Source organism: Drosophila montana, unplaced genomic scaffold (assembly GCF_035044405.1).
Source record: "Drosophila montana isolate Dmon_TW-CO22-7 unplaced genomic scaffold, ASM3504440v1 contig_2_1, whole genome shotgun sequence".
Classification (NCBI taxonomy): domain Eukaryota; kingdom Metazoa; phylum Arthropoda; class Insecta; order Diptera; family Drosophilidae; genus Drosophila; species Drosophila montana.
The window spans coordinates 53164-70638 of record NW_026997875.1 but is presented as its reverse complement, the minus strand read 5'-3'; the positions used below and the strand labels follow the sequence as shown (position 1 = coordinate 70638).

The 17475-nt window shown below is 42.9% G+C and overlaps 1 protein-coding gene and 1 non-coding gene across 4 annotated transcripts in view; one reads left to right on the top strand and one right to left on the bottom strand.

The window, feature by feature from the left end:
• Positions 1 to 17475, top strand: part of capu (cappuccino) — a 41968-nt gene extending 24493 nt beyond the window's left edge. For 2 of the 3 annotated variants that reach the window (XM_064684823.1, XM_064684824.1), the window contains 6 exons: positions 1743 to 2279; positions 10454 to 10641; positions 15015 to 15777; positions 15848 to 16867; positions 16931 to 17231; positions 17298 to 17475. In XM_064684823.1, coding sequence (XP_064540893.1) covers positions 1743 to 2279; positions 10454 to 10641; positions 15015 to 15777; positions 15848 to 16867; positions 16931 to 17231; positions 17298 to 17397 — 2909 coding nt within the window. In that variant the 3' untranslated portion in view covers positions 17398 to 17475. Of the gene's footprint in view, positions 1 to 1742; positions 2280 to 7841; positions 8462 to 10453; positions 10642 to 15014; positions 15778 to 15847; positions 16868 to 16930; positions 17232 to 17297 lie in introns of those variants that run through there. The other variant, XM_064684825.1, reaches the window with a different exon arrangement.
• On the bottom strand, positions 3226 to 3318 carry TRNAY-GUA (transfer RNA tyrosine (anticodon GUA)). The gene is made up of 2 exons: positions 3282 to 3318; positions 3226 to 3261 (listed from the first exon to the last, which is right to left on the bottom strand). It is a non-coding gene; the product is annotated as a tRNA-Tyr (tRNA).

Here is a 17475-nt window from a genome sequence, read left to right as displayed (position 1 = left end):
TTAAAATATATATAATTGCCAGCTAAAATGTATATAAAATCCCCGGCATGCCCTTAAGTTTACAAGAGCAGCCCCAGCCAATTCTGCTCCGCCGCCGCCCCCGCCGTCGCCCGGCACCTAATGCCCGTCTAATTGCGCGTCCGTCGCTTGGCTAACAAACAGGGCCAAAGTCGGCTCCAAAAGGGGCCAGAGAGGGTGGGCGAAAGGGCCCGGCACGCCGAAAACATTTGTAAAAAACTTAAAAATTGCAAACACGTCTTCATTGTTTACAAAATGTCGGCCGGAAACAGGGCTCCGAGCAGCGCCCGGCTCCATTTTCCAATTCCCCATTGTTGTGAGTCCTTAAATATAAAAATAAAATAAAGGGAGAAAAAAAAAACAAAGTTTAAATTTTAATTAAATCATGTTGTACAGAATGATGCACGTGGGAACTGGCAGCAGGGCGGCGGGCATTAGGGCGGGGCTGCCTGCCACTTGGGCACACAGTCAGTCAATGATGATGGCCGCGATAAGCGCTCCGCTGGGTGTGCTCAGGCACGGACTGGGGCCACGACCAGGACCAGGACCAGGACCAAGCCCAGGGCCACCAGGCACCAGTTCCAAAATTGGCCAAGTCAATTGAGCAGCAGGCAGAAGAGGAAGTCAAGGCCTGGCCTCCTCTCTCTCTCTCTCTCTCCCTCGCAGCATTTAATAACGCATTTCTATCGAAAATGTTGCCTCTTACAATTTGCTCTAGATTTGTTTGCTCTGGCAAAGCAAATTGGCTGCCACGTAGCGCGATTATTGGGTATATTCATATTTAAAGAGCTGCTCTTGATAGACTTCATTAGTCTTAACTGATGTTGAAGACGGTTTAAATATTGTATGCATCAACAACTAGGGGTACTCTCAACCTCCTTCTACCAACACCAAATGCAGCTCGCGCTAGGAGAGAGGGGGCGCGGCGATAGCTATAAATTAAAAGATACTTGATCTGTATACACTCTGGAAGCTTCATGTAAAATTTGGTGACTCCAGCTCTTAAAACATACGAGATTTGCTCAAAAGACAGTATTTCAATGTCGATTCCTTGGAAACGGGCCAAGTTATCGATTATCGGAAGAAAGGCTCTTACTGCGTGGGCACTAGGAGGACCTACATTCAAAATTTCAAGTATCTAGCTTTTATAGGTTCTGAGCTCCTTACGTTCATACATACAGACAGACGGACAGACAGACGGACAGACATGGCTAGAGCGACTCGGCTATTGATGCTGACCAAGAATACATATACTTTATGGGGTCTGAGATGCTTGCTTCTGCCTGTTACATACATATGCACAAATACATTTAAACATTTTTAGCCAGGTTATAAAAATTAAGTTAATGAGAAAATGATTTTCCACATTTTTAATATACGAAAATAAAATGGATGCGGCTTGTAACTTAAAAAAAAACTAAATCTCTGATCATAATACAAATAAAAATAAATATTTGCTTCCTTTTCAATTTACAAAAATAAAATAGTTGCAGTTTATCACTTTTAAAAAATTTAATACAAAATAATTAGTTCCTTCTATGGCTAAAAAAAGTTTAGATGTTGCGTATGGGATATTTTAATATGGCTTAAGAATTGGTATTTTGATATATTATATATTATTAGAAAACTTAAAGCATTCTCTTTCGCTCCCACTCTTTACGCTCGAACTACGAATTTGCTCATGTTTCATTCTCATTTCATTGTTTCATTCCGTTTCGTTTCAGCGGGAGCAGCAGCTGCAACAACGGCAACAGCAACTCAGACTCCGACGTCGACATCGACGCCGACTGCGTCATCAACGGCGCTGGAAACGCAATCAACTGTTATAATTTCGTTTAAATCATCTCAAACACCTGCGACGACTCAAAGGCCAGCCACGCCCACGGACAATGGTGGGGCGACGGAGGGCATGCTGCTCGCCGAGGAGGTGCTGAATGATGCTGGCCCTCTGCCGCCGCCGCCCGGCTATGGTACACCCACAAATTCGCTGCTGTCGAGCAATGTGCTCAAAAAGGTGGCCAGCTTCTCGGTCGAGAGATCGTCGACGGGCAACAGCAGCAGCAACGGCAATGGCAGCGGCAGCGGCAGCAGCGTGCCCAGTGCTCAGTCGCCGGCGCCAGTGATGGCATTGCCAACGCCACCTGGCGACGAGAAGGAGTCAACATTGACGGAGCTGAGCGTCGCTGCCGGCGCGGGCTCGCGACGTGGTTCATCTTTTGTGCCGGAAAAGTTAAGCTTCGCTGCATATGAAAAGTTCGAAGGTAAGTCTCGCAAAAAATATACATTTTAACGCACCGCCCCGACCACGCCCCGCCCCTGCGCTTACATGACTCAAGTCAAGCGCAGCCAGCGGAGTGTGAGGCGTTATTTTACCAGTTTTATATATATATATTTTATATATATATTATACTGTATATTTTGACGAATTTTTGTGCGCTTTGCTGTTTGCCTTCTTCCGTCGAGCTTGGCAAATTTTGCGCCACGTTTGATTGCGTTTCGTTGTTTGCCCAAAGTTAACAATTAGTTTCCTACTCCACCCCCTTAAACCCGTCCAACCCCCTCCCCCCTTACCCACCTCTTGCCCATTGGAACAACAGAAATCAGTTAACCAATCAAAAGACAATGCGCCACTTGAGTGAATCATTAGCACGGCTATTGTAACTGTAAAAATAACAAACCATGCCTGGCGCCATCTATTGGCGAAAACTGTATGAAAGTTATATGTAGAGCTTGAACTCGACTTTATCTTTATTCAGTTTCTATTTTTGAAGATATTTGCATTTATTACTATAGTTTTCCATATTTTCACCAATTTGGCTCACAGCTTTTTTTTTGAAACTTACATATTTTGGGTTATTTTTTTTGCGGGTTTGAGGGCATTTTGAAATAAGAAAAGTGTAGTTTGCGAATTTCTTCAATTTTTATTTTTTCCTTTCATGGTTTATTTTGTTTTCCAAAAAATTGTTATCAAAAATTATTAGGTACTTCTATAAATATTTAAGTTTTGGTTTATATATATACTATATATACATATTTATAATACTCATGTATTAAATATGTGTATAGCCCTATTGAATTTAGGAGTACAATTTTCCTTATTTTAAATTTTTTTTATTTTTCCTTATTTGGTTGTAAAATATATTATTAGATTTGCTTAATGATTTAGTCGCTATTTAAAAAAATAAAAAAAGTAAAAAGTTTACACCATCCTTCGAGCCGGATTTGAACCAGCGACCTATGGATTTCTACAATTGCATGTCACTCTACAGTCCACCGCTCTACCAACTGAGCTATCGAAGGTGTATTGACGGTGCGGCGTCTGTTTGCCAATATAAGCTACTTTTGGTTTGCTATCAATTTATTAAGATTAACAAAGTTTGATTTCGCGCTAAACGAGTTTTTAAAATCTTTCAAGTATTTTCTTGGGGGCTTTTTGATGGAATAGTTAATTTTTTATTTTTAAATTTACTTTTATGCCAAAAAAGTGATAACATTTAATATTAATTATTAACTACGAAAATATTAAGTAAATGGATTTACTTTTTATGTCTGCGATAAGTTCGTGTTGTTTCTGTTGACGTGAGCCAAAGGTAATAGTCGGGGCCTATAAATAATACCTTATCGTTATCAATAATAAGAGAATCATTGAAATTAAAATAATCTAAAAGAAACATCTGGCTTTTTGCGTTAAATCTACAATATTTCAATTTAGTTAGTTTATTATATATTATATTAATTACCTTAAGTGGAAAGGCCGCCATAACCAACATTAATAAATATATATACATATATACTTTATATTTTTTATAAGTATATTGCCATAATTGGTCCAAGCGAAAGAAAATATACTACATTTTTAAAAATTCCCATAAATATTTGCCGTTCCAAACATTTTAGCAACGCGCCTCTTCCCTAATTTAAAACCTCGTTCCCGCATTTTTGGTAACTCAATTTCTTTATTTATTTCTGGAATCTTGGCTAGTATTTACGGGTCTTTCGGCATTGAGTATTTATGTTGCGTCTGCCAGTTACAGCTTACGGCTATGCAAATTCACAAATTCTTTGTGCCCCCAGGGACAGCTAACTAGCCCAAACCCGAGCCCGAGTTGGGCCCAGTTCAGCGCCCACTGATTTCTCCTCGGCGATAAGATTAAAGTTTCAGTTTTGCGACAACATTTTTGCTGCATACTTTCGGGCGGCATCTTTAAATCGATGCGTCGCGTCTTCGGCATTCGTGTCACCGCTTTGAAAACATGCCACAAAAATGCGCCTGCCACGCCCACCCGAAAAACTTGTCGCATTTTTGTGCTAGCAGCTTGTTGAATTATTTCGTGTGCCGGCAACTATTTTGCCAAGCACAAAATTTGCGCCACCAATTTTGTGGCCAGTTAGGCGCAACGTTTGCTATCTATGTATCTATTTGTGTGTGTTTGTGTGGCACGCTAATTGGTTGCATGCTGCCGCTGCCGCTGCCTTTGCCGCTGCTGCATGCCACGTCACGAGTCGCATCAACGTCTGCGGCAAATTAATGCAAACAAACATTTTAACGCCTCGCTGCGCAAACAACAAAAGCTCCGACGTCCCATTGAAATCCAAAAACCCACGCAATTTGCTGTCCTTCGCATCTTTCAGCTACTGTTGCTGCAGCTTCCGCTCCTGCTCCAGCTGCAGCTGCTGCTCCTGCTGCTGCTGCTGCTTGTCAGTTGTCTGAAGTGGCCATCAATTCTTCCTTTGCTGCCGTTTTTGTCGCGCGCCAACAGCAGCGCAGACTGGCCCAAAATCTGATTTATATGCCCGGCAACGTCACGTTTGCCACTCGAAAGGGCCAAAACGCACCATCAAGGCGCTGCAACTAGCGACTGACATCCGCGTCCGCATCCGCATCCGCAGCAACATCCGCACCCGCAGCCCCAACAATGTTTGGGCAACGCGTAATGAAACAATATTTTGGTGGACGGATATAACGCTCAAGTTGGCCGGGTTCGGTCTAAGGGAGCTGTGGAGCAGCTAAAGCTGCGGTTGCGATACCCTGTACCCTTTGAGAAAGGCTAAGAGATAGGGGTATATTGCAGATTTGGCAAATCTTATTTGAATTTAACGTCCATCCAACAGCCAAATCGATAAAGATATTTTTATTGAAGTCGATATATATCGATTTGCAGTCACGTTTTCTCCAGCATATCTATTGCGTTAATATGTAAAATATTTTCTCGTGTATCATGCTTAGATTATTTCGTCCACTATCAAAATATCGGTAAATATCGATTCTCTAACAAGACTATTTAGGCATATCTTGGCAATCGCAAGAGTTAGACGCCAAAGTTTGTGAGTAGGTTCTTGAATAGCATAAGCAGTTGTTTCTCCATTCCAAAAATATCGATAAATATCGATTTTCGAAAGATATTCTTTACGCATATCTTGAATATCACAAGAGTATGTAAGTTCTTATACAGCATACACAGGTACAGTTTACATAAATGTATCGATTACTTAGCCCAGCCTAATCGATAAATATCGAACAATAAGCACAAGTCATTATAAATGTAATAATTCCAAGTGGATTAGAAGAAGCAAACCCAAAGGTAAATAAAATATTTGCTGATCGAAGCTAAATACAGGGTATCTGCTAGTCGAGTATTTTCACCCAAAGCCCTCTTTCTTGTTGTTGCTGCTGCTTTGTGGTCTTCTCTGTGAAACGTTTCATTTTCAGCGTTTTGTTGTCTGTTGTTTGAAGCGAAAGTGTTGGCTGTCTGCGTCGACGTCTGCGTCAGCGTCGACGTCAGCGTCAGCGTGAACGCTTGTCGTTGATGAATGCAACGCATGCATGCGTGCACCGTCACGCCTCCCTTACCAGCTGTAATCATGCCCCTCCGCACACACACACACACACACACACACTCTCAAACGCTGTCCACTCGCCAGGCAACGAAGCAGTTATGCAAATTTGTTGGCCGTCGTTTCGCGCGGTTTCATCAAAAGTTGCCAAACGATGGCGAGGACGCATCTACCCCGTCCCAAATCGCACTTCTATCAGCCCTCAAAATACGCTACACCCTGCACCCTGCACTCCCTGGGCTGCTGGCCACAGCGCCAAGCCTTATCTGCCCAGTTTGGCCTATCAATGACGTGGGCTTATCAGCTTTGATTACATGAGCTTAATGATCAGTGTATGGGGTTAGGTTTTTGATTAGGGTTTTGGATTTATTGCGTTTTGATTTGAGCTGTGCGAGGCAGGGTTGTATCTCGCGGAACTAGTTCACTAGTGAATAGTTAAGTTAAATGATTATTTGAAATTAAGTGCTGAATAATAAAAGCATGAAGCATGTTATAATATATTATTTAAATACCTTATGCAAATTAGCCAACGAAGTAGTTCATATGAGCAGCTTATGTACTTTTATTGTAAAACTTTGGCAAGACAAACATAACATAAATGCTATGAAAAAAACTTATTAGCTAGTTTAATAGTTCAAAACAAATAAAATGATTGTTTTGACTCAAAACTTTTGAGGATCAAATTAAGGTATAATAATTTTCAGATTAAATATAATAACCTGTAATTGATGAACTAGTATATAAACTAGAGCTATTGATGAACTGGGTTAATAATTTAAATATGCATAGAATGGGCATTAATTTCTAATTAAATAGAAAAACAATTAAACAAGTTAAAAATGATGAACTAGTTCATTAATTCAATTATATATGCTCGAAGTAACATAAATTTCTGATTAAATATAATAAACTATTAAACTTTTTATAAAAGTCACTGCAGCTTATGAATTGATGAACAAGATCAATGGTTACTTTTTTGCCTCTCTTTGACGCTCATCTATTCTCACATTTTCTCTCCCCTCTCACTCTTTTTATTTTATGCCTTGCCCATTAATCGAACCGACTAACGTAGTGACTGTTGTCATATCAGTTCGCATGGCTATCAGTTACAGAAGACTCAACACTTCATAGGGATATTAGACTGAAGCCCGTGTAGATTAATCGACAGTCATAATATCGTAAACCATTTTAATTGATCTGCGACGCAGTATTCAATATGAACTGTTTGGTTTTTTAGCTGCAAATTTAAAGAAAGTTTAAGGAAATCAACAATAACATCAAGAGTTTTTGATTTCTTTGCTTATCGAGTGCTGTTATCTGGATGAACATGCACTTTAATTAAGTGGTATCATAGTTCATTTCAGCATGAGTCAGTTCCATGAACTGTTTGTGACGCACTCTTGATGCGAAACTAAGACTGAAGTGTTGGGAAACACTCAAATCTGGGTATAAATAATAGAGGCACATGATTCAATTAGAAAGGTAACTAACTAGGCAATACCCTGTACTAAAGTTGTTATACTAAAATATACTAAAAATCACTTTTGAAGGAATCACAAAGGTTCACGAACCGAACTTTAAGGATATGCATTGGTTCGGAGCGCGAACAAAAGCAACGAAAACTTTTGTTGGGCTTGCCGAGCCTGAACAGGCTCAACTTTAATATACCCTATACCCTTTAGTGGCCACTGGGTATAAATTAAAAATACCCTAATTTTGCAGCTCTTGTTATCAGACCATGACTGATAAGCCAGCGACCTTGCCAGGGTGTTCGGAAGGGCGTTCAGGGGAACTGCAATAGGTATGTCATTTTATACGACTTGGGTATACCACCTATATAGGTATATAGTTCTGGTTCCAACAGCTGGCACTTATCAGCTGAGCAAAAGCAAACCAACCAACTAAAAGTCGAGCGTTGACTCTGACATGTTCCACAGCCGCAGTCAGAACTTGTTGTTGATAATTTTGATAAGTCTCGACACTTTTAATTTTGTCAAATGAAAAAGAAACAACAAAATTGAAAAAAGGAAAAAAAACGAAAACATGACTAAACTGCGAAGCGCTGCCAGTCAACAACGCGCTTGAATACCAACCAGTTCCTAGTCACACAGCATGTCCAGCAGCTCCGGGGCAATGCCGGCACTGAGCAACGTCTGGTGCCCGCTCTTCGCCAGGCACGCCCAGCAGGCGGACCAGCAGACGGAGCAACAGCTGCAGCCACCGGACCATCACGTGCCAATTAGTGTGCCGGATTGTGGCATTTTGTGGCGGCATCAGCCGGAAGCTAACATCGTGTCGGCGGAGTCATCGCCCGCACATTATCTCCAGCTAATGTCAATGGCGGGCAAACGCGTCCAAAGAGCGCCGCACTGGCCACCACCTGATGTCGCTCTCGACTGGCCAGCATCCGCCAACGCGGCTGCCTCCTGCAACCCGGCTGTGGCTCTCAACATTAGCGTGCATATTGTCAGCCTACGGTTTGATCCGCACGCGCCTGACCCACCACCACCACCACCACCACAGCTGGCAATGGCCATTGCCAATGTGCGCGTTCCCGATCCCGTTCTCGTTCCCGTTTCCGCTCCAGCTGCACGCGCTGACAGCCAGCGTAAGTTTTATTTGCTATATACACTGCGCAACATCGTTTGGGTATTCACGCTTGAGTGCATTGTTTGTGACAGTATTCGTTGCGGCCAAGTCCTGAGATAACAGATATAGTTTCTTATATACTACGTTATTTTATTAAATGATTGTAAGTGTCGAATCATTTCTTGATTTTTATCAAAGCTTCTTATTGATTCGGATCTTGTTTCATGAACCAATATTTCCTTAATCCTTATTAGAATGACATTTACTCTTAGAATGACAATTTTACTGGCACTCGCTGGTGTACAGAACTAGCAAAGTGGCTCGAATCTCATATCTGGGATATTTATGAAAATAAATAACTAAAAATACATTTTTGTACGCTTGAATAGGTTATCAAAACCCAAAGTATTAGGCATTGAATGAGGTAATGTTAATCTTATAAACTCTGTTCATATATATTTTAGCTTTATCTTCACCATAAAACGGAAGAATTATATAACGCCTTATCCGATTGTCGGTTCATAATGATATTTATTTAAATTTTAATATCCCAAATATATACATTCTTCAGGACTGGTGTAAAATAATTTATGATTTTTCATAGTATCTCAATAAAGGTTCATATGAACTTTGTTAGATTTTGGGTTAAGTTGAATGCAATTTTTTTCAATGCAACTAATTTCTGCTCAGCAGTGAATCATTTGATTGTTTGATTATTTCAAAAAAGTACATAGTCGATCTATATATAATATTTATTTATATAATTATCAGAAGATCCAATTCAATAATATTGATAGCATATCAAATATATCTGGAAATGCTTTCATTCAAGTCAATTGTCACACATCAACAGTTTTTTGTTTTTGATAAAACTATTGAGTAATCGTTCATGTAGAGTATCTTATCTTCGTTGTTGCATTTGTAATTTTATTTTTTTTTTTCTTATTTTTTGTTTGCTGTTTCTTTGTGAACTTCTTTGGACAACACTTAAATTTATTTATGCCTAATGTTTTGGTAGCCAACACGTCTACACCCCAACCACCCCACCCCAAATATATTGTTGCCAAATTCTACTTTTCCTTTTCTTTTGACTTTTCTGCTTACGCACACACACGCACAGATACACACACACACACACACACACACATAAATCATTGTGTCCGCGCGTATGTGGGTTCAACTTGGGCTTCGAGCCGCAGCTGTGGGCAAAGTTTAGCCCCAGCCGGGGGTAATACGCGGCATTGACCCGAACCCGAGTCTTACACAAAATTCCATACGCCTATTTTTGTGGGATCTCCTTATTTTTTTTAAAGCTATGAAATGTGCATTGAAATGTATCTTTTTAAGCAGGCGAACAACATTGAAGCTCAATATCTGAGCTGGATATTCGTGCAATGAAATTAAATGTGTTAAATAAATATTAGCCTATGTATTAGAAATTAAGTTGAAAGCGGGTTAAGCAGCTAATCGAAAATACATTGATTTCCACCCGTTTTTCACGCTAGTGTGTGAATATTTCAAAGTTGTCGTATTCACTTATATTCTGCAATTTCTGTATTTTGTAATAAAAATACTTTTCATTATAAAATGTATTTATATTTAATTATTAGTGTATTAGTGTATTAGTTTCCGCACTTATTTCGTGGGGAAAATTATATTTCTACATTCGATTAAACCATTTTCTAGCCTTTTTTTTAACTTCTCGGTTAATAGTTGTAAAAGAAATAGTATTGATTGAGAACATCATTTTGTTCATATACTATATACTATATCTATAGAGTTAGATCTCTGTAGACATTGCAGTTCTCTAAAATCCAAAGGAACACGCGGGTCGATTCACTTTCAATTCTTAAAACAAAATAGTTTAATCGATTACCATCGATTTTTCACGCTTGTAGGTGGAAATTTCAAAAGTAATTATAATTTATATTCAAAAAGTTTTTATATATTTTGCATTTTTAGCTCATTTTATGATTGATTTACTAAATTTTTTGCATCTCTCGATTCGCAGGGCAAATGCTGATCAAATGGCTAATCTCAACGCTGCAGAGCAGCTCGACGCTGGGCATTATTGGGCCGGAATCGTTGAATGCAATGGCCCTGCAGTTCTGTCATAATCTCAAATATGTCGGCGTACTCAAGCAGATCTCCAATGAGCAGCAGCAGCAGCAGCAGCAGGATGCGCCGTCCGGCTTTAGCGTAAGTTCAATGCACTCTTCTGTCTAACGGGAAATTGGTCAGCGAGCGGAAGTTGTCACGGTGCTGCCGGAAATAGAGTGACACGCCCCCCAGCCCTCGCACTTGCCCTATGTAACTAACTTTGTCCAAGTCATTAGCTATTGATAAGCTACGGGCTGCAGTTCAAGTTATGCCAACTTCGCCTACCGCCCCCACCCCCTCCCAGCCTCCATCCTCCGACTGCATATTATGGCCACATTCAACGCTTTAAAGTTGACTACAAAAATGAGCCGCAAAGTTGTGCCCGGAAATTAGCAATTCCATTGCCAGGGCAAATCGCAATGCACTTTCATTTTAGCCTAGCTGCTGTACATGTCAGCTGCATCAGCTGCACCTCCACCTCCACCCCCCTTTTGTTAGCTTCCCCCCACACCCTCTCTCTGTCCTGTCCTGCAGCTGACAAGCCTGCAAGTGTCAGAACTTGTTAAAACTTTGCCGTCAACTTTGCAGAGCTCAATCTCTCTCGCTCTCTTCCTCTCTCTCTCTCTCTCTCTCTCTCTCTCTTCCTCTCTAGAACTGCCCACTGATATTGGCCAACAGCCTTTTAATACTCTGTTCTTAAAGTGAAAAGGGGTACATTGGTGTTTATTGCTGTAATTGAAGCTAAGGATTTAAGACTTGAATATGTACACGAGTAGATGCATTACATAAAGTCTGCTTCATTTTGCTGTCAAACCGAAAAACTCGCTGTCTATCACAGTTAAGAGCTAAAGCCAGATAGATCACGTATGAGCTCCTCTGCAAATCGAGCCAAACGTACTGCGACCACGCCCACAAATTATGAAAGTCAAAATTAATCTTGTCGCAGTTTTGAAGCTACATTTTGGAAGTAATCAAGCCATTTATCTTCGACTAATCTTTAGAGACTTGTAATTTAAATTATTTACTACTATTTATTTTACAGGGTATATAAAATATATATTTATATATATTATATAGCTAGGCCCAAGGTAGACATGGTAGGCAAATCGCAAAGATCTGTAAATTCGACCTTTTTAGAGCTATGCCAAGCAAATAGGGAATAGAAGACTTCGGCTGAGCTTCTCTCAAAGTTCCATCACAAAATATGTTGTCAATGTCCAATAGGGGCGTGGCATATCGAAAAGATATACCTGAAAGATTAATGCTGAGCTCCCACTGGCGCGTAGCATATCGGAAAATCTATAAAGAAGGGAAGAGAGATAGCTCCAAGTGAATTTGACGAGTATCACGCAGTCGTTGGCACCCGACTGCAACATTTAAACTATCTTTTTTTTTGCCTTGCTAAATTATGAAACCAAAAGAGTTGACTGCCCCACCCGCCTAGTCATGCAGGAGGAGGAGGAGGGGGGGAGGAAGGTGGGCGTCAGGCAACTGCAGCTGTTTGTTTGACTCTCAGCGTGCGGCTGACTAATGGACTATGTAATACGTTTGCTTTTTTGGCAACGCTTCGCTTGGCTAGCTAAACAAAAATCTCGGCACACTTTTGCCAGCTTTAATTGCTGGCTAACCCCCAGGCGCAGGCCTAGGCTCATACCTTATAGTTAACGTCAAGTGTTATTGGCCTGAAGAAATGTCAAAAAAAAGAAGAACAACAAGGCTAACAAATAATCAAGCACTCGTCTGTGGGCCCAAATTAGTTTAGGCCAAAAGTTTTAGCCACAGCAGCTTAACCTCAAAATCCCTCCGAGCAAGTCCCAGCCAGGAGAGAGGGATGCGGCTGGTGGTGGGAGTGGGGGGCAGGGGCAGGGCGCCAAAAACGAGCAGACAACAGCGTTAAGTGATTTTCTATGTGATGATACTTGAGCTCTACAGATTATGATATCACAAAATTCGTTCGTTCCTCGCCTCGCCTCGCCTCGCCCCGCCTCGCCTCGCCTCGCCTCGACTCCTTGGCCCATGTCCTGCGTGGCAACGTGTCCTGTGTGTCCCCCCCTTGTCCTGGTGTCCCCGTGTCCCCGTGTCTCCCGTTGTCTAATGTGCGCGTCATCAAGTTTTTGGGCAACAGGCCAGAAACAGCTTTTGGCTTAAGCTTGATTTCTTTTGCTCTTCTCCACCTTCCCCTCTGCTCTGTCAGCTGTTGTTGTTGTTGCAGCTCGCATTGAAAGTTTTGTGCGTTTTTATTACTTTGCGGCAAGTTCCAGCGTTTATTATTCTTTTGTGTGCACACGCCGCGCAACGCCAAGTGGCATGCAGCAGGGATATAACTTTGAGCTAACCCAACGGGGTTTTTAAGCGCAGCGAAACGTAAATACTTTGAATTACAGGGTATTAACGTGGCCAGCTTGAGGGCGAGCGACTTAATTTGATTTCTGATTAGAGAACTAATTTCCTTTGGATGAGCCATTTTATGTGCAACTTAAACAAACACATTACTTAGCAGGGAAATTTCCTATAAAAATTAAAAATCAAAAATCTTTGATCATTTATACTACATATTTTAAATTTTGTACCAAAAATGTTTACAAGTTCAAAAGCTGTGTCTTTGGGACCATTTCTGGTCTTAAGACTCAATATTTGTTTCCTGTCAAATAGTGCACTTATTGAGATCTACGCTAGACTTTATGGTAGTATATTAGTATTTCAGTATATTAGTATTTTCAATCTTGATATATCCTCATGTTGTTAGACTGCATTTGAACCGGCGACCTGCCGCTTGTCAGTCCGAAACTGTTCATTCATCTTAACAGTTATCCATGTGTTAGATTGAAGATCTTTTGGTTCCTAAGTACAACTTATTAGTTGGAAGAACTGAGTTTATAGTAAACTATAATTCAAGCCTGGCAAAGATGCACAATATGTGGAATAGTTTCTTTAATGCAAAGAATTATAATTTAAATAATTGTTAAATCTTACCATGCAGTTCTTCTTTTACGTAATTTTATAGCTAATTAACCAATTATTATTTCAAAATATCTTCATTCAATAAAATCTCAGCCAATTAATAATATGAAACTTGCAAGCGCTGCTCAAACTGCGGCACAATAGCTCTCCAACCACTTGGCTTAACACCACGAAATGCAATTAAAAATTGAAATTCAATTATGTGGCACCATTTCACAGCCACACACACGCACACTCACACGCACACACACACACACACACACACTCTCGCACTTGCCGCTAATCATTCCGAGCTGATGAGTTGGGGCATCCGCTGGGATGATGCATGCAAGTGAAGTGCAACAGCTGCACTCAAATGCTTAAAGGGCTGAGTGTACCTAGCTATATGTGTGTGTGTGTGTGGGTGTGTGTGTGTGCCTGTGTGTGTGTTTGTGGGGGCGTGGTCACGTTATCGCACTTGACGCCATTTGCTCAAGTGTTTGCACTTTGGCGGTGCCCAACAATTTGCATGCTGTCGCAACTCGAGCAAACCCAAGCCCCAACCGCGCTCCTGTCCTCCCTTTGGAGAACTCTCAGGCATGCTGCTCTCAAGCATCCTAATCTCAAGCTAAAACCCGACCGAATCTCACGCATGACAACGCCAAATAGGTAAGCAGCAAAAAGTGCAACAATAAAAACAGGGAATGCAGGCAAAAAAGTCGGGCAAAACCGAACCCAAAATGCTCTATAAAGATGGCAAAAAATATAATTGAAAAATAGGCTATTTTTACCAATTTACTATTAAAATATAATAATAAAAAATTCATTTCAGTTTTATGAAAGTCTTTATTAAAAGAAAGAAATTTTAAATAGTATCTTCTATAATGTACTCTATAGATCTGATATACACGGAGTTAATTTGAACATAAAGCATCTTCATGGATAATATAATTTCTTACAATTTGAATAGTTTGAACTTGCAAAGCACGTCATGAAAAACGAATTTACATATTTGAAGAGCATAAAAAGAAACAAATAATAAGTATAAAGAAAACATATAAAGTATAATCTGCTTGAGAATCGAAAAAAAGCTAAACAAGAGTTGATCACATAATTTGTCTGCAGGATAAATATTTGCCAGCCACATGACTGGTGCGCCTGATGTTAACGGCCAAGAAAACTGCAAGCGAACTGCATTTCTTAGTTATTCTAACCCCATTCTGAAAAGGTATAAAAACTGTCAACTGTATATTCCCCAAGCTCTCCTCCTGGAGGGGAGGAGGAAGGGAGGGTGGAGGGGTGCACAACAATGACGTGTGCACAATTTGAAGAGCTGAGCTTTAGAGTTCAACACTTTGGGGGTGGCAAGGGACAACTAGGGAGGGAGGAGGGGGGGCGGATGGCTTTTAAGCTCTGTCGCTTGGCACACTTGAGACCAACTGTGAACGGGATGCACTCCAGCTGCAATTAGCTGTCAATGGGCCAATAAAGCTTGATCTCTTTTGTTTTTTTTTTTTCCGTTTAACCCACAGCCCTACGAGATGTACCAGTGGACGCACACGGAGCAACCGACTACCTCGCTGCCGCTCACGCCCGGCAAGCTGGACAAGGTGGCCGCCTGGCCGTTCTCCAGCACGCCGTCGGCAACTCAGAAGCACTACGAAGGCAGCTCCACGCAAACGGATAGTCAGAAGACGCTGCAGCAGATCCTGCGCAAGCGTCTGCTCAACTGCGCCACGTTGGCCGAGGTGCATGCCGTCGTAAACGAGCTGCTCAGCAGCGTGGATGAGCCGCCGAGGCGTCCATCGAAGCGCTGCATCAATCTCACCGAGCTGCTCAACGCCAGCGAGGCGACCATCTACGAGTACAACAAGCCCATTGAGGGCAAGAGCTATGCGGATGCGGGCAGCCAGACGGACGACCAATGCCTCGGCTCCTGCCAGTGTGGTGCAGCGAATGGTGGGCCGGAGCCACAGCTCGTGCAGAGTCAACAGAATTGCGACGGTGTCGCAATGGAGCCACCAGCTGCTTTAGCTGCACCGGCAATTGCACCTCCGCCTCCTCCACCACCGCCGCCGCCACCGCCGCCGGGCATGACAGCTGCAGCAGCACCGCCGCCGCCGCCGCCGCCACCGCCAGGCGGTGGACCACCACCACCGCCACCACCGGGGCCTGCCAATGCTGGCAATGGGCCGCCGCCGCCGCCGCCACTAAGCACCTCCAAGTCGGGGACAGCTTTGGCGCCGGCGCCACTGCCAGATCCCGCTGAGGGCAATTGGTTCCTGCGCACAAGCAGTAAGTGGGAGCAGGGGATTGAGGTTTAGCCGAACTCTTTGACTTAGCTGTTTTCTTTATTTCTTTCCAGTTCAACGCAAAAGCGCCGTCAATCCGCCGAAGCCCATGCGCCCGCTCTACTGGACGCGCATTGTGACCTGTTGTCCGCCCGTGCCCCGTCCACCTTCGATCGCCAACTCAACGGACAGTGCGGATAACGGCGTCAGCTCGCCGGAGGAGCTGCCCGCGATTGGCAACCCGTCCGCTGTGCCAGTGCCGGCGCCTGTGCCTGCCGCGCCCAGCAAGGAGATGTGGACAGAGATCGATGAGACGCCGCTCGACAATATTGATGAATTTACCGAGCTCTTTTCGCGACAGGCCATTGCGCCGGTCAGCAAGCCCAAGGAGCTCAAGCCGAAGCGTGAGAAGTCCATCAAGGTGCTGGATCCGAAACGTTCCCGCAATGTGGGCATCTTCTCCCGGAGCCTGCACATGCCCGCCAGCGAAATCGAGCATGCCATTTACCATATAGACACCTCGGTCATAAGTCTGGAGACGCTGCAACAGATCAGCTATATGCGCGCAACGGATGAGGAACTACAGCGCATCAGGGAGGCGGATGGCGGCGACATACCGCTCGATCATCCCGAGCAATTCCTGCGCGACATATCGCTCATCTCGATGGCCAGCGAGCGCATCTCCTGCATTGTCTTCCAGGCCGAGTTTGAGGAGTCTGTGACGCTGCTGGTGCGCAAGCTGGAGACGGTGTCGCAGCTGTCGCAGCAGCTCATCGAGAGCGAGGATCTCAAGCTAGTGTTTTCCATAATATTGACGCTGGGCAACTACATGAACGGCGGCAATCGGCAGCGCGGCCAGGCGGATGGCTTCAATCTGGACATACTGGGCAAACTGAAGGACGTCAAGTCCAAGGAGTCGCACACAACGCTGCTGCACTTCATCGTGCGCACCTACATAGCACAGCGACGCAAGGAGATGACGCTGCCCGAGATGACGCTGCCCATACCGGAGCCCTCGGATGTGGAGCGTGCCGCCCAGCTGGACTTTGACGAGGTCCAACAGCAGATTAAGGAGCTGAACAGAAAGCTTACGGGTAAGTTGCAAATGCTTGGAATGCATATCATAGATACACTAATCCTCATGCTTATCCCTGCAGCTTGTAAACAGACAACGGCCCTGGTGCTAAGCGCCTCCAGTGAAAACCGCGAGCCTTTTAAATCCAAAATGGAGGAATTTACCGCTAGTGCAGAGAAATCGGTAGCCAAGCTACATCAGCTGATCGATGAGTGCCGGGATCTGTTTCTGGAGACCATGCGCTTCTATCACTTCTCCCCGAAGGGCTGCACCCTGACGTTGGCTCAGTGCACGCCCGATCAGTTCTTTGGTTATTGGACAAATTTCACAAACGATTTTAAAGATATTTGGAAAAAGGAATTTACAATTATGAAAAACGAAATGTAAGCAACTTATTCAAACAAAATCAAACTCAGCTTTCTAACGGTTTTGTTTTTATTTTTTTCTAGAATAAAAAAACCGAAGCAATTGGCGGTGGAAACTCGCCGCGATAGCTCCACTAAGGATCGAATTTCGTGCAAAGCGCGCGTGCGACGCAGCAAAAACTAGTTTTTAGTCCAAAATTAGCCGTAAAGTTTCATTTAAGCTTAACAATAAAAATCAAAAAAATCCTCGCACCATTCAAAA